This window comes from Megalops cyprinoides, chromosome 20 (genome assembly GCF_013368585.1).
Source record: "Megalops cyprinoides isolate fMegCyp1 chromosome 20, fMegCyp1.pri, whole genome shotgun sequence".
NCBI classification, from domain to species: domain Eukaryota; kingdom Metazoa; phylum Chordata; class Actinopteri; order Elopiformes; family Megalopidae; genus Megalops; species Megalops cyprinoides.
The window spans coordinates 11,148,019-11,170,439 of record NC_050602.1 but is presented as its reverse complement, the minus strand read 5'-3'; the positions used below and the strand labels follow the sequence as shown (position 1 = coordinate 11,170,439).

General features: G+C 47.9%; 1 protein-coding gene across 4 annotated transcripts in view; it reads right to left on the bottom strand.

The window, feature by feature from the left end:
• The window catches only part of per2 (period circadian clock 2), a 31,217-nt gene extending 9,557 nt beyond the window's left edge, over positions 1 to 21,660 (bottom strand). For 3 of the 4 annotated variants that reach the window (XM_036553711.1, XM_036553715.1, XM_036553712.1), the window contains exons 1-15: positions 21,516 to 21,660; positions 11,072 to 11,572; positions 8,100 to 8,198; positions 7,551 to 7,708; positions 7,013 to 7,134; positions 6,421 to 6,622; positions 5,024 to 5,075; positions 4,116 to 4,258; positions 3,167 to 3,245; positions 2,458 to 2,564; positions 2,208 to 2,361; positions 1,697 to 1,805; positions 1,445 to 1,579; positions 968 to 1,073; positions 372 to 546 (exon numbers count right to left, since the gene is read on the bottom strand). In XM_036553711.1, coding sequence (XP_036409604.1) covers positions 372 to 546; positions 968 to 1,073; positions 1,445 to 1,579; positions 1,697 to 1,805; positions 2,208 to 2,361; positions 2,458 to 2,564; positions 3,167 to 3,245; positions 4,116 to 4,258; positions 5,024 to 5,075; positions 6,421 to 6,622; positions 7,013 to 7,134; positions 7,551 to 7,708; positions 8,100 to 8,198; positions 11,072 to 11,466 — 2,036 coding nt within the window. In that variant the 5' untranslated portion in view covers positions 11,467 to 11,572; positions 21,516 to 21,660. The remainder of the gene's footprint in view (positions 1 to 371; positions 547 to 967; positions 1,074 to 1,444; positions 1,580 to 1,696; positions 1,806 to 2,207; positions 2,362 to 2,457; positions 2,565 to 3,166; positions 3,246 to 4,115; positions 4,259 to 5,023; positions 5,076 to 6,420; positions 6,623 to 7,012; positions 7,135 to 7,550; positions 7,709 to 8,099; positions 8,199 to 11,071; positions 11,573 to 21,515) is intronic. The other variant, XM_036553714.1, reaches the window with a different exon arrangement.
• Positions 21,661 to 22,421: the final 761 nt, after the last annotated feature.

The following is a 22,421-nucleotide window of genomic DNA, read 5'->3' as shown; positions in this document are numbered from 1 at the left end:
ACAAGTTAACTTGTGGTAGGGCTTGAATGGTGTTACGCTCACACTCACTGGTCTGGGAGTGTTGTTAGCCTGGTCTGACACTGTTGCACATTCAACTTGAATGGATACGCTTCTGTGCTTTTGTGCTGGAAGTCACTCTGGATAAATGAATGCTAAATGAATGTGCCTGCTAAATGAATGTAATGTAATGGAAGTGGAAAAACACTATCACCATCAGCGGTGCCATCAATGGACAGTAATTAAGATTTTGTGTGACAGCTTCTCAAGACTGAAAACAGCTGTGTCCAAAGCAGAGACTGAATGAGGACAGATTGGGGGAACGGGCGCACCCCCTCGTTCTCCCCAGTACAGTTTCCATGGCGGCCCCTGACCTGATGACGCTGTCCAGGCAGCTGATCTGCTGGTAGGAGTACACGGTCTGGTCCTTGTAGGCCAGCTCCTCGTGCACGGCCGCCCTGTCCTCCATGCAGGCCACGTTCTCCTTCCCCATCAGGGGCGCGGCCGAGTCCTTGGGCCGCACCACAGGGCTCTTCTGCTGGAACTCTGCTGGAGAGAGGCCACAGTCAGTCCCCAGCTGGTACACAGGTACATATGTGTGCGTGCACACACATACACACACCCAGGCACTAACTCGCATTCAAAAGCAAACGTTATAGCAGATGCAATCTCAATCACACACACACACACACATACACACTCTCACACCCAGACACTAACTCGCATACAAAAGCAAACATTAAAGCAGATGTAATCTCAATCACACACATACACACACACAAAATCAAACACAAAAGCAGATGCAATCTCAGTCCCACACACACACACACACACACATAAACACATAGCCTTGTTCACCATGTCTAAACACCATTTCACCAAGATTTATCCTTGCGCCCTTGACTAAGGTGAGAGATGATGGTGGTGACAGTGATGGTGGAGGGGGGTTGTTACAGGAGGGAGTACTTACTGCCAAAGCCCCTCTTGGGCTCCGGTTTGCCAGCAAATCCCATGAGCCCTTGCTGGTCCTGGCTCTTCTGCATGTGGACACCTTTGCATATCTCCTGGAAGGTGCGCTGGAGGGAGAGCGGAAAGAACGGAGAGGGTGGGTGAGACTCAGGGACAGCCAGCGCACGCTCTGCTTCCTGCCTGCACGAGATCTCCATTCTGCGGCTGCGCTCCCCCCGGCTCCACCCACAGAGCGGGTGGGCAGCACCAGCGGGAGCCCAGCAGCCAGCGGCAGCAGGAACTGCGCTAAACAAAGCCCCCGGGGACCTGCTGGGCTGGAGTCCCAGGCGTGATGTCCCTGCTGTGGGCGGCTCGGTTTAACCCGCCCGCTCCAGCAAAAGCACCATCTGCATGCTGCCGTCCCGGAGAGGCAGTCCTTATGTAAGCGCATTCCTGCAGCGTGAGAAAATGATTGAGGGAGCCGACGTGCGTCACTCACCGGCTTGGCCTTGTGAGACTCCTCCTCCTCCTGCCGCGCCCGCCCCCCGTTGCTGTCGCTGGACGAGGCCACACTCAGGAGGTGCTCGTTGCTGCCCAGGCTGCCGTAGCCGCTGGACCCGTTATTGTGCACCGGCTGTTGAGTCGGAGAGGAGGGCCGTGGTTAAACAGAGTCAGGGGTATGTGTGTTTGTGTGTGAGTGTGTGTGTGTGCACGTGTGTGTGTATGGGAGAGACTTGGAGAGAGTGTTCACCTGCAGCAGTAGTCTGTGGATCTGCTCTGTGATCTCCTGGATGTCGGAGTCCATGGTCTTCCCCTCTGTGAAGGGAGGGGCTGCAAACACATCTTCGTTCACAGGACCCCTGTGCAGCCACAAGCACACGGAGAAGGAACACACGCTCAGAGAGAGAGGCAGAGAGACAATGAGAGAGAGAAGGGATGGAGACAAGAAGACCAAAGAGAGAGAGAAGGAGAGAGACAGAGACAGGAAGACTACAGAGAGGTAGAGAGAGAGAGACAGGAAGAATTCAGAGACAGAGGGAGAGAGGAGGAGAGACGATGAGAGAGCCCAGAGAAAGAGTGCAGAGAAAGAGTGAGAGAGAGATACAGACAGGAAGAGTACAGAGAGAGAGAGAGATACACACAGGAACAGTACAGAGAGAGAGGTAGAGACAGGAAGAACATGAAGAGGGAGGGAGGGGAGATATAGACAGAAAGAGCGAAAGAGAGATACAGGTGGACAGAGGGCCGAAGGCCTCACTCACATGCGGACTTTGTGCCTGCCGATGACGAAGGACACCTTGCGGCTCCAGGGGTTGACGAAGCTGGACCAGCTGGTGTCGATGGTGACGTACTCGCCGTTGCGGGCGCAGAAGCGGATGGACGAGTGGTCGAAGGGCTGGCCCGCGTACTGCAGGACTGTCATCGGAGGAGAAGAAAAAGGCACCACGGTCAAAGAAGGGGATAAATTCAGCAAGGCGCCTAAGAAATAACTTAACCGGAGGGCGGACTCACTCTTCCTGTGGATAGCCAGCATGATCGGCCGATCGTTGGGGTGCAGATGGAGCAGGACCGGGGTACCGATCAGATCCTGGGGCAGGAAGCCCAGCAAAGGAACAGCCCTACGAGGCAGATGATAGAGAGAGAGGCACCCGTGTTACATCACAGACATCAACCTGAGCTGCCTTTTAATCGTCACACATTTTTTTCAAACTGTCTCCTTTTCATTATTTGTGAGGTCATCATTGTAAAAGAGAACTTGTTCTTAACTGACCTCCTCGGTTACATAAAGATTTAATTAAAAAACGCTTGCTTGCTGACGGAAAGTCTCGCTTTAAGAAACTAAATCCTCTCAACTATTTCGAATACATCTTTCTCTGTTTTGGTGAAAATAGGGCTTATCAGTTACGTTGGTATGAAGTCTAACAATAGCAGCTGCACAAAAAACAAAAAACACTTGTCCTACTGTCCCCACTGAAGCAGAAAATTGAGAATACATGATGATTAGAATCTACAACACACCTCTGGATTAGAGTCATGCGACTGTAGTAGCTGTCCACTGGGACCGAGGGTTTAAAGGAGATTATGAAAAAGAAGGCGGAACATTCTAGCATTTTTTCTGTGGTGACCTGAGGGTTGAATGTTGACGTAAAATTATGAGAAGGTGTGTGGATATCTGTGTGTGTGTGTGTATGTGTGGAGAGAGCGGTTAAGAGTGATGTACCTCTCATCTACATCCTGGAACACGCAGCCTGGTGTGTGCGTGGTGGTGAAGATCCGCTTATCTGTGGGGATTCTGGGAGCTGAACAGGAAACATGGAAACAATTCAGTTATTCTGACAGAAGTGAAAATGGAAATCGTCTGCAACCAACCCCTATTTGTATTTTCTTAATGCCTTTAAGGATTGCTTATTTCAGGTTAGCGTTTTCCCGTACACCTCGGTGTAAAGAAGCCTTGTCTGAGTGCAATTATTGCAACACTTGTGCAAAACTGTGTCACAGTACAGCGTACTGACAACAGATATGTTAGTTACTCAATGTGATTAGAACTGATGTGCAAAAGCTCTAAACCCTACAAACTGTTAATAGAAGATCTGCTAGCAAAGTTGAACTTTGTCTCAAACTCAGACTTTCTTCTTTATTTGCTTGGTTTCTACATTTATTTTGTAAAACTTATGTTTGTTTGGTGGTAAAACTTCAAACGGATGTATTTGAATCACTGCGTTAACTGATACAAATTCAGAGAAATAAAACCTACAAACTGCAAGCCCAACACAGATGCAAGTACACACATGCACACACACAAGCACGCACACACACAACCCAGTGTATGAGCCATGAGCTGGAAGACTTATCAGCTGCTCATTATCTCTGTTCTTGTATATATCTTACAATGATAGCTTTGTGAGTCGCTCTTGATAAGAACAAATTAATAACGGTACATCAATTAGTACACAAACATGAAGTTCCAGAATGTGACACCAATCGTACAGATAAAGGAAATCTACTGCCTTGGCCTGGATCATTGTCCTCCAGTCAAACATTTGTCTTAGCCTGACAAGCTGGCAAAAATCTACCCTTTGTGCTAAAGCACGTATGCACGTATTTTATCTATGGCAGAGCATAGCAACACAGAGTACCGACGATGTCACCCCCCAGCGCCCGTGCTGTACCTTCGTATCCGGAGTGCACCCTCTCGGCCAGCAGGAGGCAGCAGAACTGGTCTTCGGCGTGCTCCGTGTCCTGCACCTTCATCAGGTAGGGCGTCATGCGGAAGGGGTAGTACTGCAGGTCCCCCTCCCGCTCCCTGCCCCCGCTGCGCAGACACAGAGCACAACGCGCGGGTCAGCCAATGCGTGCGACTGCGCAGACGCCCGCATGGACCGTTCACAGTCAAGGAGCACGCAGCACGGGGAACTGATGTGTCCGACTGCGCAGTGGACTGCGTGAGGCGTTCACAGATACATAGCCCTGAGGAGTAAGGCCTGACTTTGTTCAAATATGAGATCATGGGAAATAGGGAGCTAAACAGATGTGTTTATCCTGCAAGTACACATGCATTACATCATTTTTGTTAAGTTCTTTCTTGTTGGTCATTCTAATCCAGTGTTTCTCAATCCTACTCCTGTAGCCCCCCTGTCCTGCATATCTTCTACCTATCTTTGCTCCAAACACACCTGATTGAAATGACTAACATGCTCTTTATTAAATCAGGTGTGTTCGGCTAATCAAAAGTGCCACTGATGAGTTCGGTCAGGTAGGTAGAGCAGTGAAAGATGGAAAACGTGCGGAGCAGGGGGGCCCCAGGAGCAGGATTGAGAATCAGTGTAATCTAATCTACCACACGCAACAGATGTGTGTAATACCCTGGCTGTACACTAGGTGGCGGGGCCGAGGCACAGCTCAATCTCCGAGGCAACCGAAACTGTTTATGAGTAAAAACATAGCTCTGCCCAAAGCGCGCTGACGCTAAACCAATTTCCCTGCACTAATGCAAAGAGGACGGAATGGATGAATGAAAACATGTGGAGCAGATGGTACGCAGGCCGGAGCCAGGGACGGATTTAGCCCGCACACGCACCTGATACGGCAGAAGAAGGACTTCTCCTGCATGCAATCTGACGGAGAGGACTCTGGAAAAGAGAGACAGGGGACGAAGCCGTCAGCGGAGCGATGCTTATATTCAACAAGAGGCCATGGAAATTTTCAATGAATCGACGATGACCCCCCCGGCCAAAGCCCTGCTCATGTTTAGTATCAGTCAGCACTCCCTGAAAATGCATGACCGTCAGGAAAGAGAAGCAGACTGGCTCATTTCCCACTCCCATCCCTTGTGTTCCAGGCTCTAACTAAATTTCCCAACAGGTTAGAATTAAATAATATAAGTTAATTAAGTCTGATATTTAAATAAAATCTGTTTAATCTGTTTCAGAAATCTTATGGATCCAATGTCTATCTTTCTATGTAATGCTGTTCAGCTAACTTATGCTCTGAATACACAATACTTTAAAATAAAAGATACAAAGTATATATATAAAAATATAAAATATATATCTTCTTGCAAAAGTTTAACAATCTGCAATCAAGACAATGCAAAAGGAATGCTGTATTTTTCAAGGTTCAATTAAGTTATAGACCACAAATTCAATGTGTTTTCCTCTATATTTGATTCAGGCAGTCATTTTGATTGAATTGTACCATGCAGCTGGAGACTCTGGTGTCATGCCTACCATTATTCTTGGCTTACAGACATAAGACATTCTCATTCCCCAAATCTTAAAGAGCAACATGACTACATATTAGCAACCTGTAATGTTTCACTAAACATAAATCACTGTTGGTTTGTTTCTGTCTGTTGTGTTTGGCAGGTTGTGTTGCTAGTAGCAACTGGCTAAGAGGAACAAAGAACCTCGAGAGTAGAGGAACTGCCGCTTTTGGGCAGGTGTTTGTAAAAATTATGGAGCGATTCCAACCAGCACTGGCTTCGTGTCAGCGGGCAACAAATTTCTTGGTTCAATATAATTATGACAATTTCTTGGATCTGGAAAAAGTATGTATTACATTCCTTGAACCAGTTCTTTTCCTCAATTACTAGCACTCCACATTAGTGGTGTCAAAACTGAATTTCAAGGAATGTTGCTCTCTGTGTGTGTGTGTGTGTGTGTGTGTGTGTGTGTGCTGGATTTGGTTGCCGCTGTTCAACCGGTTAAATCTGTACTTAGTTAACTAGGATGGGACACCTGTCCAACATTCAGCTGTTATGTATCATTTACCAAAAAGGCCAAACTAAGTGAATGATACTACTAAGGCATGAATGAATGGCAGAGGCTGCTAGCCTACGCACCAGGCCCTGTATTAACTGAGCTGGATAGCCCTGCTCTGCTGGGGAAGAATCTTGCCTGGCTGCATAGCTGAGCTGTTTCAGCAGCACGGGACACAGGTGACCTGGGTGAGTCAGGTGACGGCAGCGTGACCTACCTGCACCGGTGCACATGCTCCAGGAGGGCAGGCGGTAGGGCGTGGTGAAGCTGTAGAAGACACTGACATCCTGCGGGGTCAGGAACTCCACGAATTTGGCGTTCTTGAAGACGTCCCGTTTGCAGTTCAGGATGGAGGCCGCCTGGTCCGAGATGTACACGATCTTGCCCGTGATCAGGGACACTGCTACCGCAAAGATATCCTGTGTGGAAGAGACATGTGTGCACGCGCACACACACAATAATTCCTCTCATGACTACAAAAACCAAGCCTATATAAGAGCATTGTACAAGGAAATCACAATGAAGAAGATTTTAAGTTGTGATATTAGATAATTCCCAAAACATGCATTCCACATTAAAAATAGATTGCTGCTGTGTGTGTGTAATCAGTGTGTGAAACTGCAGTCTCTTTCACTATGCCTCTGAGGGTGCAATATCTTTTAATAACCATTTCTGCCTGTGTTTCAGAGGGTATAGTATCCCTCTCCCACCATCTTTGTGAGGGTGTAATCTCTGTAACTCAGTGAGTTTCAGGGGGCGTAATCTCCCTCTCCCACTGTATTCATGAGGGTGTAATCTCTCTAACTCACCGTGTTTTTTAGGGTATATTCGGAGGTGATGCCATCGATCTCCTCTATGGTGTAGGAGGACACATCCAGGCCTGATGGCTGACTGTCATTTATCATCAGCAGCTGGTAGTACTCCTCATTGGCTGTAACACAACACATACACTGTTACGGCATGGCAAAACCAATGTGTATTTTTTACACCCGTATCATTGATAATACATACATTACATATGGTCTTACCGCAATTCTTAACAGTATGATATGAGATCAGCTGAGAAATCACATACTGGTGATGATACTACAAGTACTCAAGTGCTACACCATCTCATGTTATGACACCAACTGCACCAATCACCACCTACGCTTTGCTACCATTGGTGCTGACAGATTCTGCCCCAAACTAACGAACCTGGATTTGCCCCTTCTTTAGCCAACTCAGCATAGTTTGGGCTAGAGTAGGGGTGAGCATGCTGATCCTAGATCAGTTCATTGAGGGCAGAGTGTACCCGGAGCATGCTGGTGCCCATCATTTTCCCCAGAATGCCCGGTGGGGACTCACCTTCCACCTGCTTGACGCAGCGTAGGGCGTACTTGAGGGTGTTGAGGGTGCTGGACTTGCTCCCTTTGTGCCTCTTCTCTGCTGGCAGGTGGAGTTTCAGCTCCTTCAGAGTCTTGATCAGCTCTTTCTGCGTTTTGGCCTTGGCAGATTCTTCACTGCTGCAGGGCGCGAAAAGGACACACAGGGCTGTGTCAATGGCCGCAAAGGGACCCAAAGGACACAAACACACACATGTGTGCACGCACAGACACACACACACATATGCACAGACACACACACACACACACACACACACCACATACGCACAAATGGGTGTGTAACAGGTCACAGATAAGGCACAAAGTACACACACAGACACACACACACACACACACACACACACACAGAGTAACCAATACAGCGCCATACTGCAACTTGTTTTCAATGGAAAGTGAGAACTGAGACTGAGGAGGCTAACGCTATCATTAACTGTCTGCAGCATCAACATGTGGTTGCACATTTAACACGAGTCTCAACCAGGAAGAAACGCCTGAAGCGGCGGCGGCTAACCTGCAGCCGCTGGTGGAGGGGTTGTCGTGCTCGGAGCTGGCGGAGAGGAGGCTGAAGGCGTTGGAGCTGCTGGGCGGGGACGGACTGTGGGAGTTCGAGCTGAGGGGGACAGAAAGACAGCGCACAAAGGGTTAAAGGACACTCCGCACACTCGGGTGACACCTCGTAACTCCTTACTGTCAGAGGAAAAACAGACAAAATAATTGCCCTTACCTGTCACGCTCCTTTTGCCTCTCCCACCGGAGGTCTCTAATTGACCCGCAGGACACAAGCCCTTGAACCCAAGAGCTATCCCGCGCTCCTCCAAATTGAGTTGTGTGGAACATCGCGCTACGGGCGCACCTCAGAGACCACGTGCGGCTCTATTGTTCACGCCACTTCAGTTTCTCTCTGGGCGCGAGCGGGTGAGATACACCTCCCCCCTGGAGCTCGCTCGGCCCTCCCTTTGTGTCTTGAGTATTTTGCACAACGGTTATGTAACCCTGTTCGGCTGCTGCAACATGCTCAACCTCGGGGACCGTGTGTCCGTTTAAACGCAAGCCGTCCCAACAGGTGACTTCATGGGACTCTTTCGAAGTCCAGCGTGACACCCCGCAGCGTGTCTGGGCAGTGGCATTAGCTTCCCAGATTAGCTCGCTAATGCGGAGTAGCTAAAAGTAGCCGTTGCTGATACCTTGTTTACCACCAGCAGAGGTATATATATCTCCGAAAGGAGCTTATTATAGAAAGCACCTTCAGAATTAGCCCCGTAAGCACAAGCGGGGATATAATTATGTAAAGTTATCTTCGAGGTAGCTCGAATATGACATGCCGGCATTAGCATGCGATAAATAGGTTAGTATCACTAAGCAAAATCTAAATCTTTCATTTAACCTCATTTCCATTATAGGGCTATAACTAGGGTAGAGCCAAGGCTATCCAAGCCTAGGCTGGACAGTGGGATTTTGTTTGCGTTACCTGCTAAAGGTACTGTAGCATTTAATGTTATACTGATTAGCAGTGTACTTTTAGATCAAGATATATGCCTGGCCTTGTAATGACTCCACACTCCTTCCAGTTCTCTTAAACTTTCAGTGTAATTCCAGTGCTTGCTGACTCAGGCTGCACCTTGCTTATAAGAGCAGCACCAGTACTGTTAGTGGGCTGGGCCAGATGACTAAAACTGTCTTGGAAAAGCATCAGGAACCTGAGCCAGGGGGGCCAGATCTACAGTGCAAAGGGGTTTTTTACCCCCGGAGCTGAAGTGTGGGGCAGTGAATGAGGAGATCTGGAGAGGGATGGGGGTTTGTACGTTGGAGCAGAATTACTTTGCAGAGCTGAATTACAGCACTTTTCATGCTGTGTGGGACCTGCTGCACGTTCAGCATGGGTCCTCTGCCCCTTCAGCTGCTTTAGCACCCACTCGAGAGAGAGAGAGAGAGAGAGAGAGAGGGAGGGACAGGGGGAGAGGGAGACTGTGGCTGAGAGAGGGAGAGAGAGAGGGAGAGGGTGAGAGCATGAGGGACCCTGACAGGGGGGGACGGGGGGACGGGGGGGTGAGGAGGAGAGAGAGCAAGAGAGATGAAGGAAGAGGGAGGGAGGGAGAGAGGGAGACTGTGAGAGAGAGAGAGAGAGGGAGAGGAAAAGAGGAAGAGAGAGGGAGAGGGTCAGAGCATGAGGGCCACAGAGAAGAGGGGGAAAGAAGCAGAGAGAGAGGGAGACCCGGAGAGAGAGGAGGAGAGAGGGAGGGGGAGGGAGAGGGAGGGAGCTCTCACTGCGGCCTGCGACGTGCTGATTGAGAGGACAGACAGCCTGCGTTTGTGTGAGAACCGCCTGCATTGTGAGACTGACAGGCCTTTTCATTTCAGAGCCGACGCGCTTCACTTTTTCCATCTCAGCAGAAACCTGCCTTTATCTACCCCCCCGCCTGCCCTGGCAAAGGACGGGCCCCTTTGACGTCAGCAGCCGTGAAAAAAAAGAGGGCGCGTCGCCCTGTCATTGAGGTTCTGCAGGGCCGCCGTTTGTCCGTAAGACAGGGGAACATTCTGCGGTTTGGCGGGCCGCCCAGACGTATCCCTCGCTTAAGACATACACGCTACCACAAAACAGTGCGTCACCCTGGAAACCGCCTCCGCCCACATCTGTGGAAGACTTCCCAATCGGACTGTGGGGAACTGGGAATATCGAGGTGGGTGACCGCATCCCGTCCTCAAATGACCCTCTTCCCCAGACCAGTACAGGAAACGCAGCGGCCGTACAGACTGTGCTCAGAAAAAAATGCAAAAAAAAAAAAAAAAGAAAGAGAAAGAGAATCGCGTGTGTGCACTGTACGGGCCCCGCCCGCATCTGCTCTCTATCAGATTGGACTGTTTGAGCCGTTTCTATGTTTATAGACTGATGAGTGATAAGTCATGATTTGCCATATAAAATCAACTCCGCTGTCTCCTCTTCCAGAAGTTTCCAGATTTGGAGCGATCATTAAAAAGACGTGGAATAATCCAGAAATAGGGTATTAACGCAGAGTTTTAAACCGTTTACGAGCTCTGTAACATAGATCAAACTTAATTAGGCATTTTTATGTGTATCCCTCCCTAACAGTTTAACTGGTTTACAAGACAAATAAAAAACTGAACTCCCCATGAACTGCGTAGCAGAACTGACTGCGGCTTCCTTTCGGAGGGTGTAGCGCTAAGCGCTTCTCACCACACATTCAAAGCTGCGATTACAGGCTCAGTTTGATCTGGTGATGACGGGTGCGCCTGCATTTTTAATTGTTGAACCTACGTCATCTAAGGTGCGAAAGGAAATTATTTTGACAAAACAGAGAGAGGGGGAAAAAAAACAATATGAAAGAGGAGAAGCAGGGCTCTGGCAGTGAAGAGATGCCACTTCTGCGGTGACATAAAACTGTGACGACGAGGAGTGATGTCACACCCCGCGCCCCAAACCTCCATCCCCCCCCAAACTATCCCGCACGCTCAGATGACACTGACCTCTTGTTGCTCCCAGACGACTCCAGCAGGGCGGAGTCCTTGCTGTTGCCGTTGGAGCTGCCCGTCGACTCGTTGCCGTGCGACTCGTTGCCGTGGGAGTCGTTGCCGTGCGACTCGTTGCCGTGCGACTCGGTGCCGCTGCCGCTGGAGCCGCTGCTCTTCATCTCCACGTCCTCCTCGTGCAGCGAGCGGGCCCGCTTCCGGTCGCTGTGCGGCGAGGCGCCGGGGTCCTGGCTGCTGCTGTCGCTGCCCTCCGAGGCCAGGCCCAGGTCGCGGCCCTCGCCGAAGCCGCCCATGCGGTGCAGCTGGGACATGGAGCCGCAGGCGGCCGCCGCCCCGTCCTGGCCCTCCAGGCCGGAGAACAGGTACGGCTTGGAGTCCGAGTCTTCAGACATGGAGACGGTTGAGAAAGGTATGCAAGGTTTGAGAGAGAACAGGAGGCGATCACCCCATCTTCCGCCGGGGGGCTAGCCACTGGAGAATCGCCGATTCGGGACACGCCTGCAACAAAAACCAAAAAACACGCGTGGGTAAGCGACACCCTGACACCGGAGCACTAAAGCATCTTCACTCGGACTCTGAGTGTTCTGTTCACTTATTTTTTTAATCACCATTTTCATTATCATTACTGTTGTCAACACCATCCATGCTTCTTTGAAATGCAGGACACAATTACAATCTAATCTCAAACAAAATCCAGTGTGAAATTTTCAATTAAATCGAGAAGATGCAACACAAATTTAAAAATAAGATAAGGGCCTGTGATCTGTACAGCATGATCGGGATAAAATTCCAGCTAGCGATATCTGCAGTATCGGTGAGCCGGGGTCAAGGTCAAGCTGAGCCGTAAATTGCCAGCGAATCTGAAAGGCTTTTTCATGGATATCATTACAGGATTCCAGACAACAAAGTCCGAGCATAAAGGTTGCCCCCTTTGACAACGGGCCGAGGTCAAGTTCCCCCTCCCCTTCCCCTCCACAAAAGCAACATGAAGGGGTAGCAAAATCAAAGAGGAGATGGTGGATCAGAGCTCCCCCGGACTCTCTCTAAAGATCAGCGCGGTGCCAGCGGCGGGAGACTAGCACAGGGCATCAAAGCCGCGCCGTAGACGGGGCCCCCCGTCCGCCGTCTGGCCTCGTCTCGTCTGGCCACCTCTCCGCCCTTTTGCCCCGTCCGCGGACCCACCCCGAGTTCAAACGCCTGCCTGACCCACTCGTTGCCACCCTCTTTGCACCCTCCTCCCGTGGCGGTCGGCCCTTGGTGGAATACCAGGTGTGAAGAAGCCACTTATGTCCTGCTCCATTTTTCACAGTGGAACCTCCAAGGTAATGGAGGCTTCACTGTCAGTTGACATAACTCTGACAGACACTCTTTGGACACTCTGAGCCTTCACAGGTAAAAGCAACGGGCCTGTGTGGACATTTTTGGGTTTAACTTCCAAACACAAGTATTACATTTTCATATATTTCACAGTTTCCGAATGTATGTAGCATATAAGCTACACTGTATTCAAATATGGCTCTCACATTATGGACTCTATTTCTGAACAAATACTACTTTTTGTCAGGGCATGCTTGTCTAACCACGGTAATACAATCCCATGTGCACACTCACACACACGTACGCTCCCACACACACTTGCATGTACGCACACTTACGTGCACTCACATACAGGTCAGATTTGGGTTAGTGCAATGTGCTTCTGCGGTGGCCAGGGGAGATTAACAGGTGCTTATCGGAGACTCATTACATGACTGACCGATCGACCGACTGGATTACCAGAGCCGCAATTGGCCGGAATAACTGATGCTTACTTGGCAGAAATTTGCCACAAAGTCAACCTGGAATTTCCCTATCACCTCAGGACCAATGAGGAAGCCAAGCAGAGGCTATCTAAGGGTCAATTAACATCAAGCCGACGACTCCCAGCCAATGGAATGCTGACTGTGTGCCAGCTGGGATTTTCAATGCCTTCCAGGATAGACAATTTCTCGGCAAGAGGAGTAAAATAAAACTCTTGAGTCTTTTAAACAAAAACATACAATCACCTCAGATTTGTTACAAAGTCTCTGGTGTGATATTGTTTCTTTGCATTACACTGGGTTTCGGGCAGAGGTTTCAATCAGGTTCACTGTCAACTTCGTTGTTCTTTTTGAACATTTTGGAGAAGAATCCTAGGGTTTCACGGCTCCTCCAATTCTTTCCTGTTTATCTGTTCAAATATGAGCTAAACAAAACCAGGCTACAATAAGGACTTGAATGCTAAATCCATTGAATGCTAGTGACGTGAATGCTCCAATAAACAACTACTGCCTTTTCTGCTTGTGTACCTCTCAGTGCTAAATATAACTCAATGGGCCCAATTTAACCAAATATAACTCCACTAGTACCTAATGTGCTCCTCACAATTCTGCTCGTCTCGCTTACGGCCAATGAGGTTTCAGGAGTCTGTAACCTGCACCCATTCATTCCCAACCATGCATGCAAAATCACCAGACAGGGCTCTATGAGAGTTCGGTCAGGAGTCTCCAATTTTATGTAGCCCAGTACTAAGGTTTCAATTCGGAGCCCAGAACTTCAGTACTGTTAGCGAAACCAGGCCCGCTTCTGCACAGCTTCAGAAGCCCAATGGCCTTTGAGCACCGCCTCAGCGCTTTCCGATACGGATAGCCGGCACCGACCTTTGTACCACAGAGAGACAAGGCTGCGGCTGGTACGGGCCCGCAGAGTAAACTCTGCCTGGCACACGCGTCTGTTAGCCAAATCGCGATAAGCGAGCTGGCGGCGATTAGAGAGCAGTGGAGCAGGAGCCGAGAGAGAGAGAGAGAGAGAGCGCTCCGTAACCCAGTTACCCGCAGCAAGAGCGTCCCACCGCGACGCGCTTTCGGACTCTGGAACAGGGAGGCTCACAATGAGGCAGGGACACCCGTCCGGGCTGGCGCCGGTCACCTGAACTGAACCTGCTCGCTGCACCTTCCTCCGCACCAGGATGAAATAACAGATTACTGACTGCGCAATCCGGCTGATTCAAAAGGCGGCGGGCGAGGCCGGCCCTCCGTCCGGCCCGGCTGGGCCGTTTCTGACAGGACTGTGACAGACAGTTTCCAGTCCACAACGGCAGCCAAGTCGGTAACACTGTGATCATTCCAACTCCTGTAATCATTCACAGCCATCAATAGTCCTGCCATCATTACCGCTGCTACAATAATTGTTACTCGTGTTATAATCACCACCACAATAATAACTACGACTCCGCTAATGTCATCATTACAACTCCAATAACCATTTACATTCCGGTCATCATGACTACTCATCATTACCCCGCAGGCATTAAAACTGATGCCAGTGCGGATACGCCTCCCAGGTGCTGCAATTAATTTGTTCTGGTCGGGAAAAACAACCAAGCCGTTAACACCCTGGAAAGGGGCTTGACAAATAGAATCAAATTGACAAACAGGATGGAATAATTTCTGGAACACTTGATTTCTGTGGGAAGAGCTGAATGCACGGAGCAGATGGAACACAGTTACCCCCCGGGTAGGTTAACCCGGCAGGCACGGCATAAAAAGAATCGCTCTGCACTTCCATCCTTGGCACATGGTCAACGCGTCCTCAGCACAAATTCCTTTCCCAGCCGGTCGGCGCTGGATAAAGTTAAACATTAATGACATAACCTGTACCACAATTCAGGAGGACACACCTTGCCCCCTGACGTGTCAATGTGCGACAGACCGGAGGCCGGCGTGGTACCAGCCTGGGCCTGCCGGTTTCACACGGTACACTAAATAAGCTGTACCTTGCAGCTCACCCAGTTTTGGAGAGACTGTTGAAATTTCGGGGAGAGAAAGATGGCACCCTCACTGATTGAATCCAGGAGGTGCAAAGCCGACCTGTGCTTAACTGGCAGCACTGAACAAGCCCTCCATCTCTGTTCTGAGATGCTGCTCAAGATCTAATAAAGAGCTTTATGGAATATAGAGGGGCTGAAATGAATAGATCAGAGGCTGCTCTATCCAAACAAGGGCTTTAAACGAGTGCAGAGAGACTGAAATAGCTAGGTGATGTCTTACTCTACCTGAAGGAGGTGCTGCTCTGTCTTAATGAGGGCTTTAACAAGCACGGATAGGCAGAAATGACAAGGTGAGCTGCTGCTCTCTCTCTTGACAAGGGCCTTAACAAACACAGAAGGATGAAATGACCAGGTGAGCCGCTGCTCTGTCTTAACGAGGGCTTTAACGAGCATGGGAAGGCTGAAATGATTAGGGTCAGGAAAGGAGCAGCCCGGGCGCCGGTCAGGGGGGAGTGTCCAGGAAATTCGCCTTCATGGAGAGGGATGAACTGGCACTCTGACAGGGGGAAGGGGTGTGGGAGGAAGAGGGGTCGGGGACATGAGTTTCCTGCAGCGGCGTGCTCACGAGCGTTTCGCGGCCCGCTAACACGGTTAGGGCTGTGAGGCCGCTTCAGAGGGCTCCCACTTAATCCGATCACAGGCCCTCTGGCATCTTGAATCAACCGCGAAATGGCTACCCGCTCTGCACGTAGTGCCGCTTAAATCTCATTCTTCCCTACGGCTTAACCTTATGCTCCACAGCACATGGGAAAATATGATTTTAAAAGCCATTTCCTTGAAGGTGAGCCTTACCTTTGGCAACAGACTTTCTAATGTGATCTGGATGAGCACGCCATTCAGATCCTGTTCAGGTCAAATGTCTATTCGGCATAATTTTGGATTAAAGTGTGGATGAGTTAGGTATAGCTAGGTGCAGGTGTTGCAGGGAGCTCTCCCTAGAGTCCAAAGGGTTCTGTGAAGCCTGGTGAGACTGATAAAGAGGGCAGATACCCTGGATGACATTTGGAGAAGTGACAAAAGGGCCATAAAAATGCCCTCATAAACCAATTTGAATTATTGAGGCCAGCCAAGCATTTCATAGTGCATAGCTATCCCCAGGGTACTTCTGCTGTCTGTACCAACATGGGCACACGCAACAGGAACCTAAAACTCACACCAGTACCCAGTCACCTTCAGCACAGCTCACAACTGCATCTTTTGGTTTGGTCTTTGCTGGTGACAATTATTATCTAAATTTGTAAATGAAAAGAAGATGAAGTGAAAACACCCAATTATGCATGAAAAGACCCGAAACATCTCTCAGACACCTTGCAATCCAGAAAGGCTTTTTTTCCCAATGGACTATCACATTACATTGTTCTCTTATTACATCAGTTCTCCACCTCACTGGCTGATAAGATCCTTAGCAGATCACGAGGTCTGTTCGCAGACTGCGGAACTGCTTGACGACCTTATCAAACTCCGTGCAATAACGCTCAACAGCAGGCGGCTCTGGGGACCGGATGACTTCATGCCTGCAGCTGCCGTGATCACTTTCCTCCACTTTTTGTTCGGCGGTGCACTTGGCCTGAAATGTTTTATATCCCTGTACAGCTGTGCAGAAATCAGTTTATGATTTTGCAATAAGTCTGAGGTCAATGCACTTTCACTGATATGTTAACCAAGGACTTGCTCGGGCCTCACCGCAATATCTAATTCTGCCCACATGCCATGTTCCACTTTGCCTTACTGTTTAATCTTGCTTACATAAAACTGTCATTCATCCATGCAGTGCAGAGTACTGCATATTAAATATTTTGCTAATTCCTGAAGCATAAGTGCTGTATAACTTTGAAAAACATTACTTTGATCAAAGTATAAAAGTAAAAAGTATCGAGTGAAATAAAAAGCCTAACACAACACAATAAACCCTAGACAAGAACAGAACCTGGCCCATAAAATAGCCTATTAACTCATTTCAACTCATATTAATAGCAAAACAAACCATAAATCGCTGCCATTTGAAAGACTCTCCAAAGCAACAGGTATGCATAATGTCAAATACTGAATTATGTCCATGAATGATATGAACAAAACAGCACCCAGTAACTAACTTCCCTGAAGTGGGACTATACATTAACTTACACTCACACATAATTTACACTGAAGGGTGACAGGAGTTTAAATTGATGGTAATATGATTTACATCAACCTCTGGGTGACCCTCCCAAGTGGTTTTATAACTCAGTATCCTGTTGGAGACATTTATGTAATTGAACAAAACACCATTAGACTGTTGGCTCCATTTATATAAGGAGTTATATAATGTTTCTTCTGTCAGCAAATGGTTAAAAGGATCTAGAAGGAACTACAGATACAATATTCCAAATGTTACACAGAACGCTCACCCTAATCAGCGCAGAGGAAAAAGTTCCTGAGCTTCACGTAATCTCTGCACCCAATGAATGATCCAGGATCAGCTTACTTTTCCATAGTTCTAATCTCAACCATTATGTGAACAGTGGAAACTGAAACACAAGACTGCGCTGGGGTCAGCGATTACTGACAGCATGGGCAAAGTCCAGTCCTTAAAGTAGGCACAACAGAGAGGAAGGCCACACAATTCCAGAGCCTGGCCAATGTGAACTGTGTGATTCAGCATTTCCCAGTTCTGGCTCTTGTACGGTGACCTCCGGTTTCTGTTCTTCCCCAGCATTACTAACAACCTCAGCTGTAGCACATGAGCTCACACTAAAGGCTGACATACGCCCAGATCAAGATGACTACATTTACTTTGGCTGCAGTCCTAAACTCTGGTGTTTTAACAAAAAAAAAATTAAAAAGCTCCACCCAAAACCAGTGATGTTAGCATGCACCTTTCACTTTATTCCGCTTATCTCCTCAGCTCTGGCCTTCACGCCTATGGAGGAAACATACTTGCACAGTCTGTTGACTCTGCCCACAGATCCCCTGTGAGTAAGCCTGCGTCCGTAATGCCGCTGGACAGGAAGACCACTCAGAACATGAACTGTGCACCTGTGTGGTGCCCCTTCAGGAAACCCACAAATCCACACTATCGCACTTGAAGCTCATGCCAAAACAGAACAACGCATGGTCTACAGCTGGCAGTCACCAAACTCATAAAATTTTTACCCTACCATTACACTACATTAGATAATACTACAGCAGCCACTTTTGACAAGGTGGAGAAAAATATGATACCCATATCTTTTGTGCTTCACATTCTTAATGGAGTTTGACTGGAACAATGTAACACAAAAAAGTCAAAGATATGACATACTTCATGGAAGTACAGCCAGAGCCAACGGAAGTTTCCAGGCTCGGTCCAGGAAGCACCATAGGAAAATGAGGTAAGAGAGGCAGATGTGACAGTAATCCCTATGGCACCTTCCACAACATGACCTTAAACAAAAATCTACCACAGCCTCAACTACAGTCCCTATAATATCAGAGAGTTCCCGCAAATTAAGTTAATGGATATCATTTTGTCAATCAATAAATCAAATCGCCCACTCAATCATTGGTCAGACCACCTGCTCAATGGAAGCAGACAGGCCTTGTGTGAGAGGGAGGCAGAGGTGTGATGGTGGCTCATCATAGTCTTGTCCAACAGCAGGAAGCAGTTGAAGGGAAACCACGCTCGATTTGACACCCGATAAATGGCACTATCGGCCTCCTATGGTTCCGGTACTTGTGTGAAGGGGTTCCCTGCCATCTCCTGTCACAGTGTAGGCGTTGATATGAGGGGGGAGGAGGGGGTGTTTGCCTGCTACCCGCTACCTGCTTCTTTTTAAAAGGGCACGGAAACCACCACTGGCATGGACCCGATCAATAGCAGCATTCCCTTCCTTTCACCCACGGACAGAGCCGTCAATGGAGCGAGTGGGCGATGGCACGGGCATTTTTCTCACTTTCTCTCCTGCCACTTCTCTCACTCTGCCCCGATCTCAATCTTCCCATTCCTACCCCTGATCTCATTCCCTCCCCTCTCCGTATCTCATTAATACAGTTAGCCCCCTCAAGGCACTGCATGTGCGTCATTCACCGCCACCCACGAACGCGGCATGCATGGAGCACTACATGCTTCATAGTAACAACTGCAGCAGCCAGACCGGAGAAAATACCACCCGCTCCGGTCCCACTAGTCCACCCCCACTTGGAACCGAGCTGTGAATTAGACATAGCGTGATACATGATATGTTAGGCCTTACAGGTGGTAATGATCCACATCACGACTGATTACACTTCTGGATCAAGCTTAACTCTCTACTGTAATCATCTGAAACACTGGGCCAGTAATGGTGGATTGCATTCAGATTTGACTTTGACTACCTTCGAATGCAGTCCATTTCGAACTTGTATACTTAATGCGCATTGTTTGTTTGTTTTTATATCTTCCACTGAATAATTTTTAAGTATTTAAAATGTTGGCATATGATCTGACTCTAAGATCATTACAAATGGAACATCTCCTCCAGATGTCACAGAGCTAATGACTGAAAGTGAATGAATGTCTTTCGGAAACCCGAACTAAATAGCTGAGCCAAAACATTCTTAAGGGGTCTAGGACAGCAGGGAAAGTCTCACACATTCATTCCATGTCTCCAGTCAGACTCATAATTGCCATAGCTACGGTCACAAATTCTTTATTTTGCACAGATGCTCACTCATTTAAATAGCCATGATGTGAGCTCATCTGCTCAGGTTTTCGGGGAGAGGCAACGGTTGAGTCACTTGGTTATTTGCTTCAAAGTCCGGCCGGGTGACGGCCTGGCGGTCACTTTCCAGTCCTGCATCTGGCGTAATGGCTCTCTCCTGGCAATTAAACCATGCGGAGTGGCAGTGATCATGACAACTACGATGTCTGCTGACGTCAGAAGGGTGCAAAAACAGTTGTGATCTCACATGACACCGCAGACCTTTATGCCACAATGCCAACCTTTAAATCACAATGGTGGCACCGGGCTTGAGAGCAAGCTCCAAATTCCCCTTCCACATTCACCTGAGACACATTCATGAGACAAATTCATCGTGACAATTTCAAGAAATATTTACTTCAGCAGTTAATTCCTGTAGCATTGGTTGGTGGGAGACCAAATGAATGAGTTTCAGAACCCATACTGCTGGACTATATGAGAGAGGATGTTCACCCATATATAGGTATACATTTCCTACCAGATATAATTTCTTTCATATACCAATAATTCCTAATAAACAACCAATAGGCTAGGACAGGACCGTACAGCATCATAAATGACAGAGGCAGTGCAGTGCGGTCACATTAAAACCAGCTTATGGTATTTGGAGCACCTCAAGTAGGACTAGGTCAATTGTAATAACCTGATTTCTGAAGCAACAGCTTTTCGCATAGTATCAAATGACTGCAAATGAGGGATGTTAAAGACAAACTTTGATAACCCCCATAAAGACAATTTTTATAAAACAAAAAAATGTGGGTGTGAGTGAGCAACTTTGTATTTTCACAGTTATGAAATTATCCCAATTACGTCTCATGCGATGAAACTCATATCAAGATAACTGCCGTATTCACATGATACTAAAACGCGCCTCTCCCAGCACAAAAATTTAAAATATAGGGTATCGACCGGTATTTAACAACACCGTAAAGTATTATGGGATGTGCTCGTCCAGTGTTCTGCCTCTTCACCATACAAAATACGGCTAGCCAAGAATCTGGTCACAACCAGCAACTGTCGACCTAGTTAAAAAGCGAAGGCTACGTACGTAACCAGCGCACCTTGAGCGCCACCAACGCAGCAACTGAGCAATAGCTACAGCGCATATCTAAATTAGTTAATAACTTCATTTAAAAAAAAGTGTGAAAGAAAACCTTTCACAGGAGTGTAAGTAATCAGACAAACAAATAACAATCAAGTACAATTAAAATATATATCAAGGTCGACCATGCCAACCTAATACTGGGTGGAAATGATTGCTGGATATCTAGCTAGCCAACTAGATATTTAAAACGACTTCTATGTCCTGCGCAAAAAGGTTTACATAAGTAGATGGTTACGTTAGCTAAATGAGCGATAGCTAGCTGGCTATATGTGAAACCTATATGAGCTATCTTTATAGCGAGCGATCTGGCTAATAAGCCATACGCCACTGTATTCTGCGGATAGAAAACTAGTAATTCGACACATTAAGTTAAAACAGCTTAAAACGTCTCACAAAGTCGTCTTCCTTTAACTCACGTTACAGCCAAACTATTCATCACTGACAAATGACGACCGCAAGAATGTCGCTGTAATGTGAACGTGGGAAGGAGCGCTGTACTCCACTGACCGGCTGTGACCCACTACTGGCACAGTTATGCAACCCCTTTTTTAAAACACTTTCCGAGACGTGCACGCGTCGACATTCCTTTAAAAATGAATGATACGTAACATTTCATAAGCTAAAACAACTTCGCAAAGTTGTACCAATGAAGCTTTGTGTTTTTAAATTACTTTTCGTGCGGGGATCCCCGACAATTACCAGCAGGCAATACTAAACGCAGCGCTTTCTCGACGGGCGCAACCCCATTTCTGCAATCTAAGAAATGGAGAAGAAATATTAAGAAAACCAAACCTGTTCAATGAAATGACGTCCTCGGGTGTGAGAGAGAGTTCGTAGTTTCCAGATCGTAATGTTAAATCAGTTATTGTATTCCGTACAGAAAACACTGGGCATATGGGTTGACACACTACGCCACACTCTGACCGGCTGAACGCTCACTCACAGCTCCTGCCCTGAATCCCCGAGCGCTGAGCATGACCTCAATACGGGCTCCTCCCATCGATCCGCCCCCGTCTGCCGTTCACTGGCTGCGAGCGGCAGGTTTCCATGGCAAAGAATACGGAAATAACGCAGAGCCGCGCCGATTGGCTCAAAACGCTGCCAGTCTATTTATGTAAGGGTGGCATACGCCTCACGTGGAAACCCATGTCTACTGACGTTGTGCGAGCGATGTGGACAAATCAGTAGTAGGGAAAACCGCGGATGAATGAAGCGAGGGCGAGGGAGGAAAGCGGTTGGTTCTGCGAGTTTGAATGATACCGAGTGTTATCTAAAGAGTTATACAATGGTGTGTGTAGTCAATGTGGAGAGGAAAATTGTTTACCAGCTACGTAGCTTATACCCTTGGGGAGGAATTTTCCTAATGCATTTTTACGTATTGTTTTATTAACTCTTTAAGATGGATAAGTAGAAGTAGGGTGGCGATATAGGTGTCTTTATAACGTGTTGTGGGTGACGTTTCGGTTTGTCGGCTAATGAGACAATAGCACAGACACTTCTGCGGTCAAGGTAAACAGATTAATTTAGGTGACTCACGTGCCGACAAGGCAGCTAATGTTGGCTGGCTAGCGAGTATAGTGGCCAACTGCAAGACCCTTGCAGAAATTAATGTACGTTGTGGATCCACTGACTAGCCTGTGAAATGCAGTAATGATGAATTAAATGCCGCAGAAACGAGGAAGGATCACCACCACACTT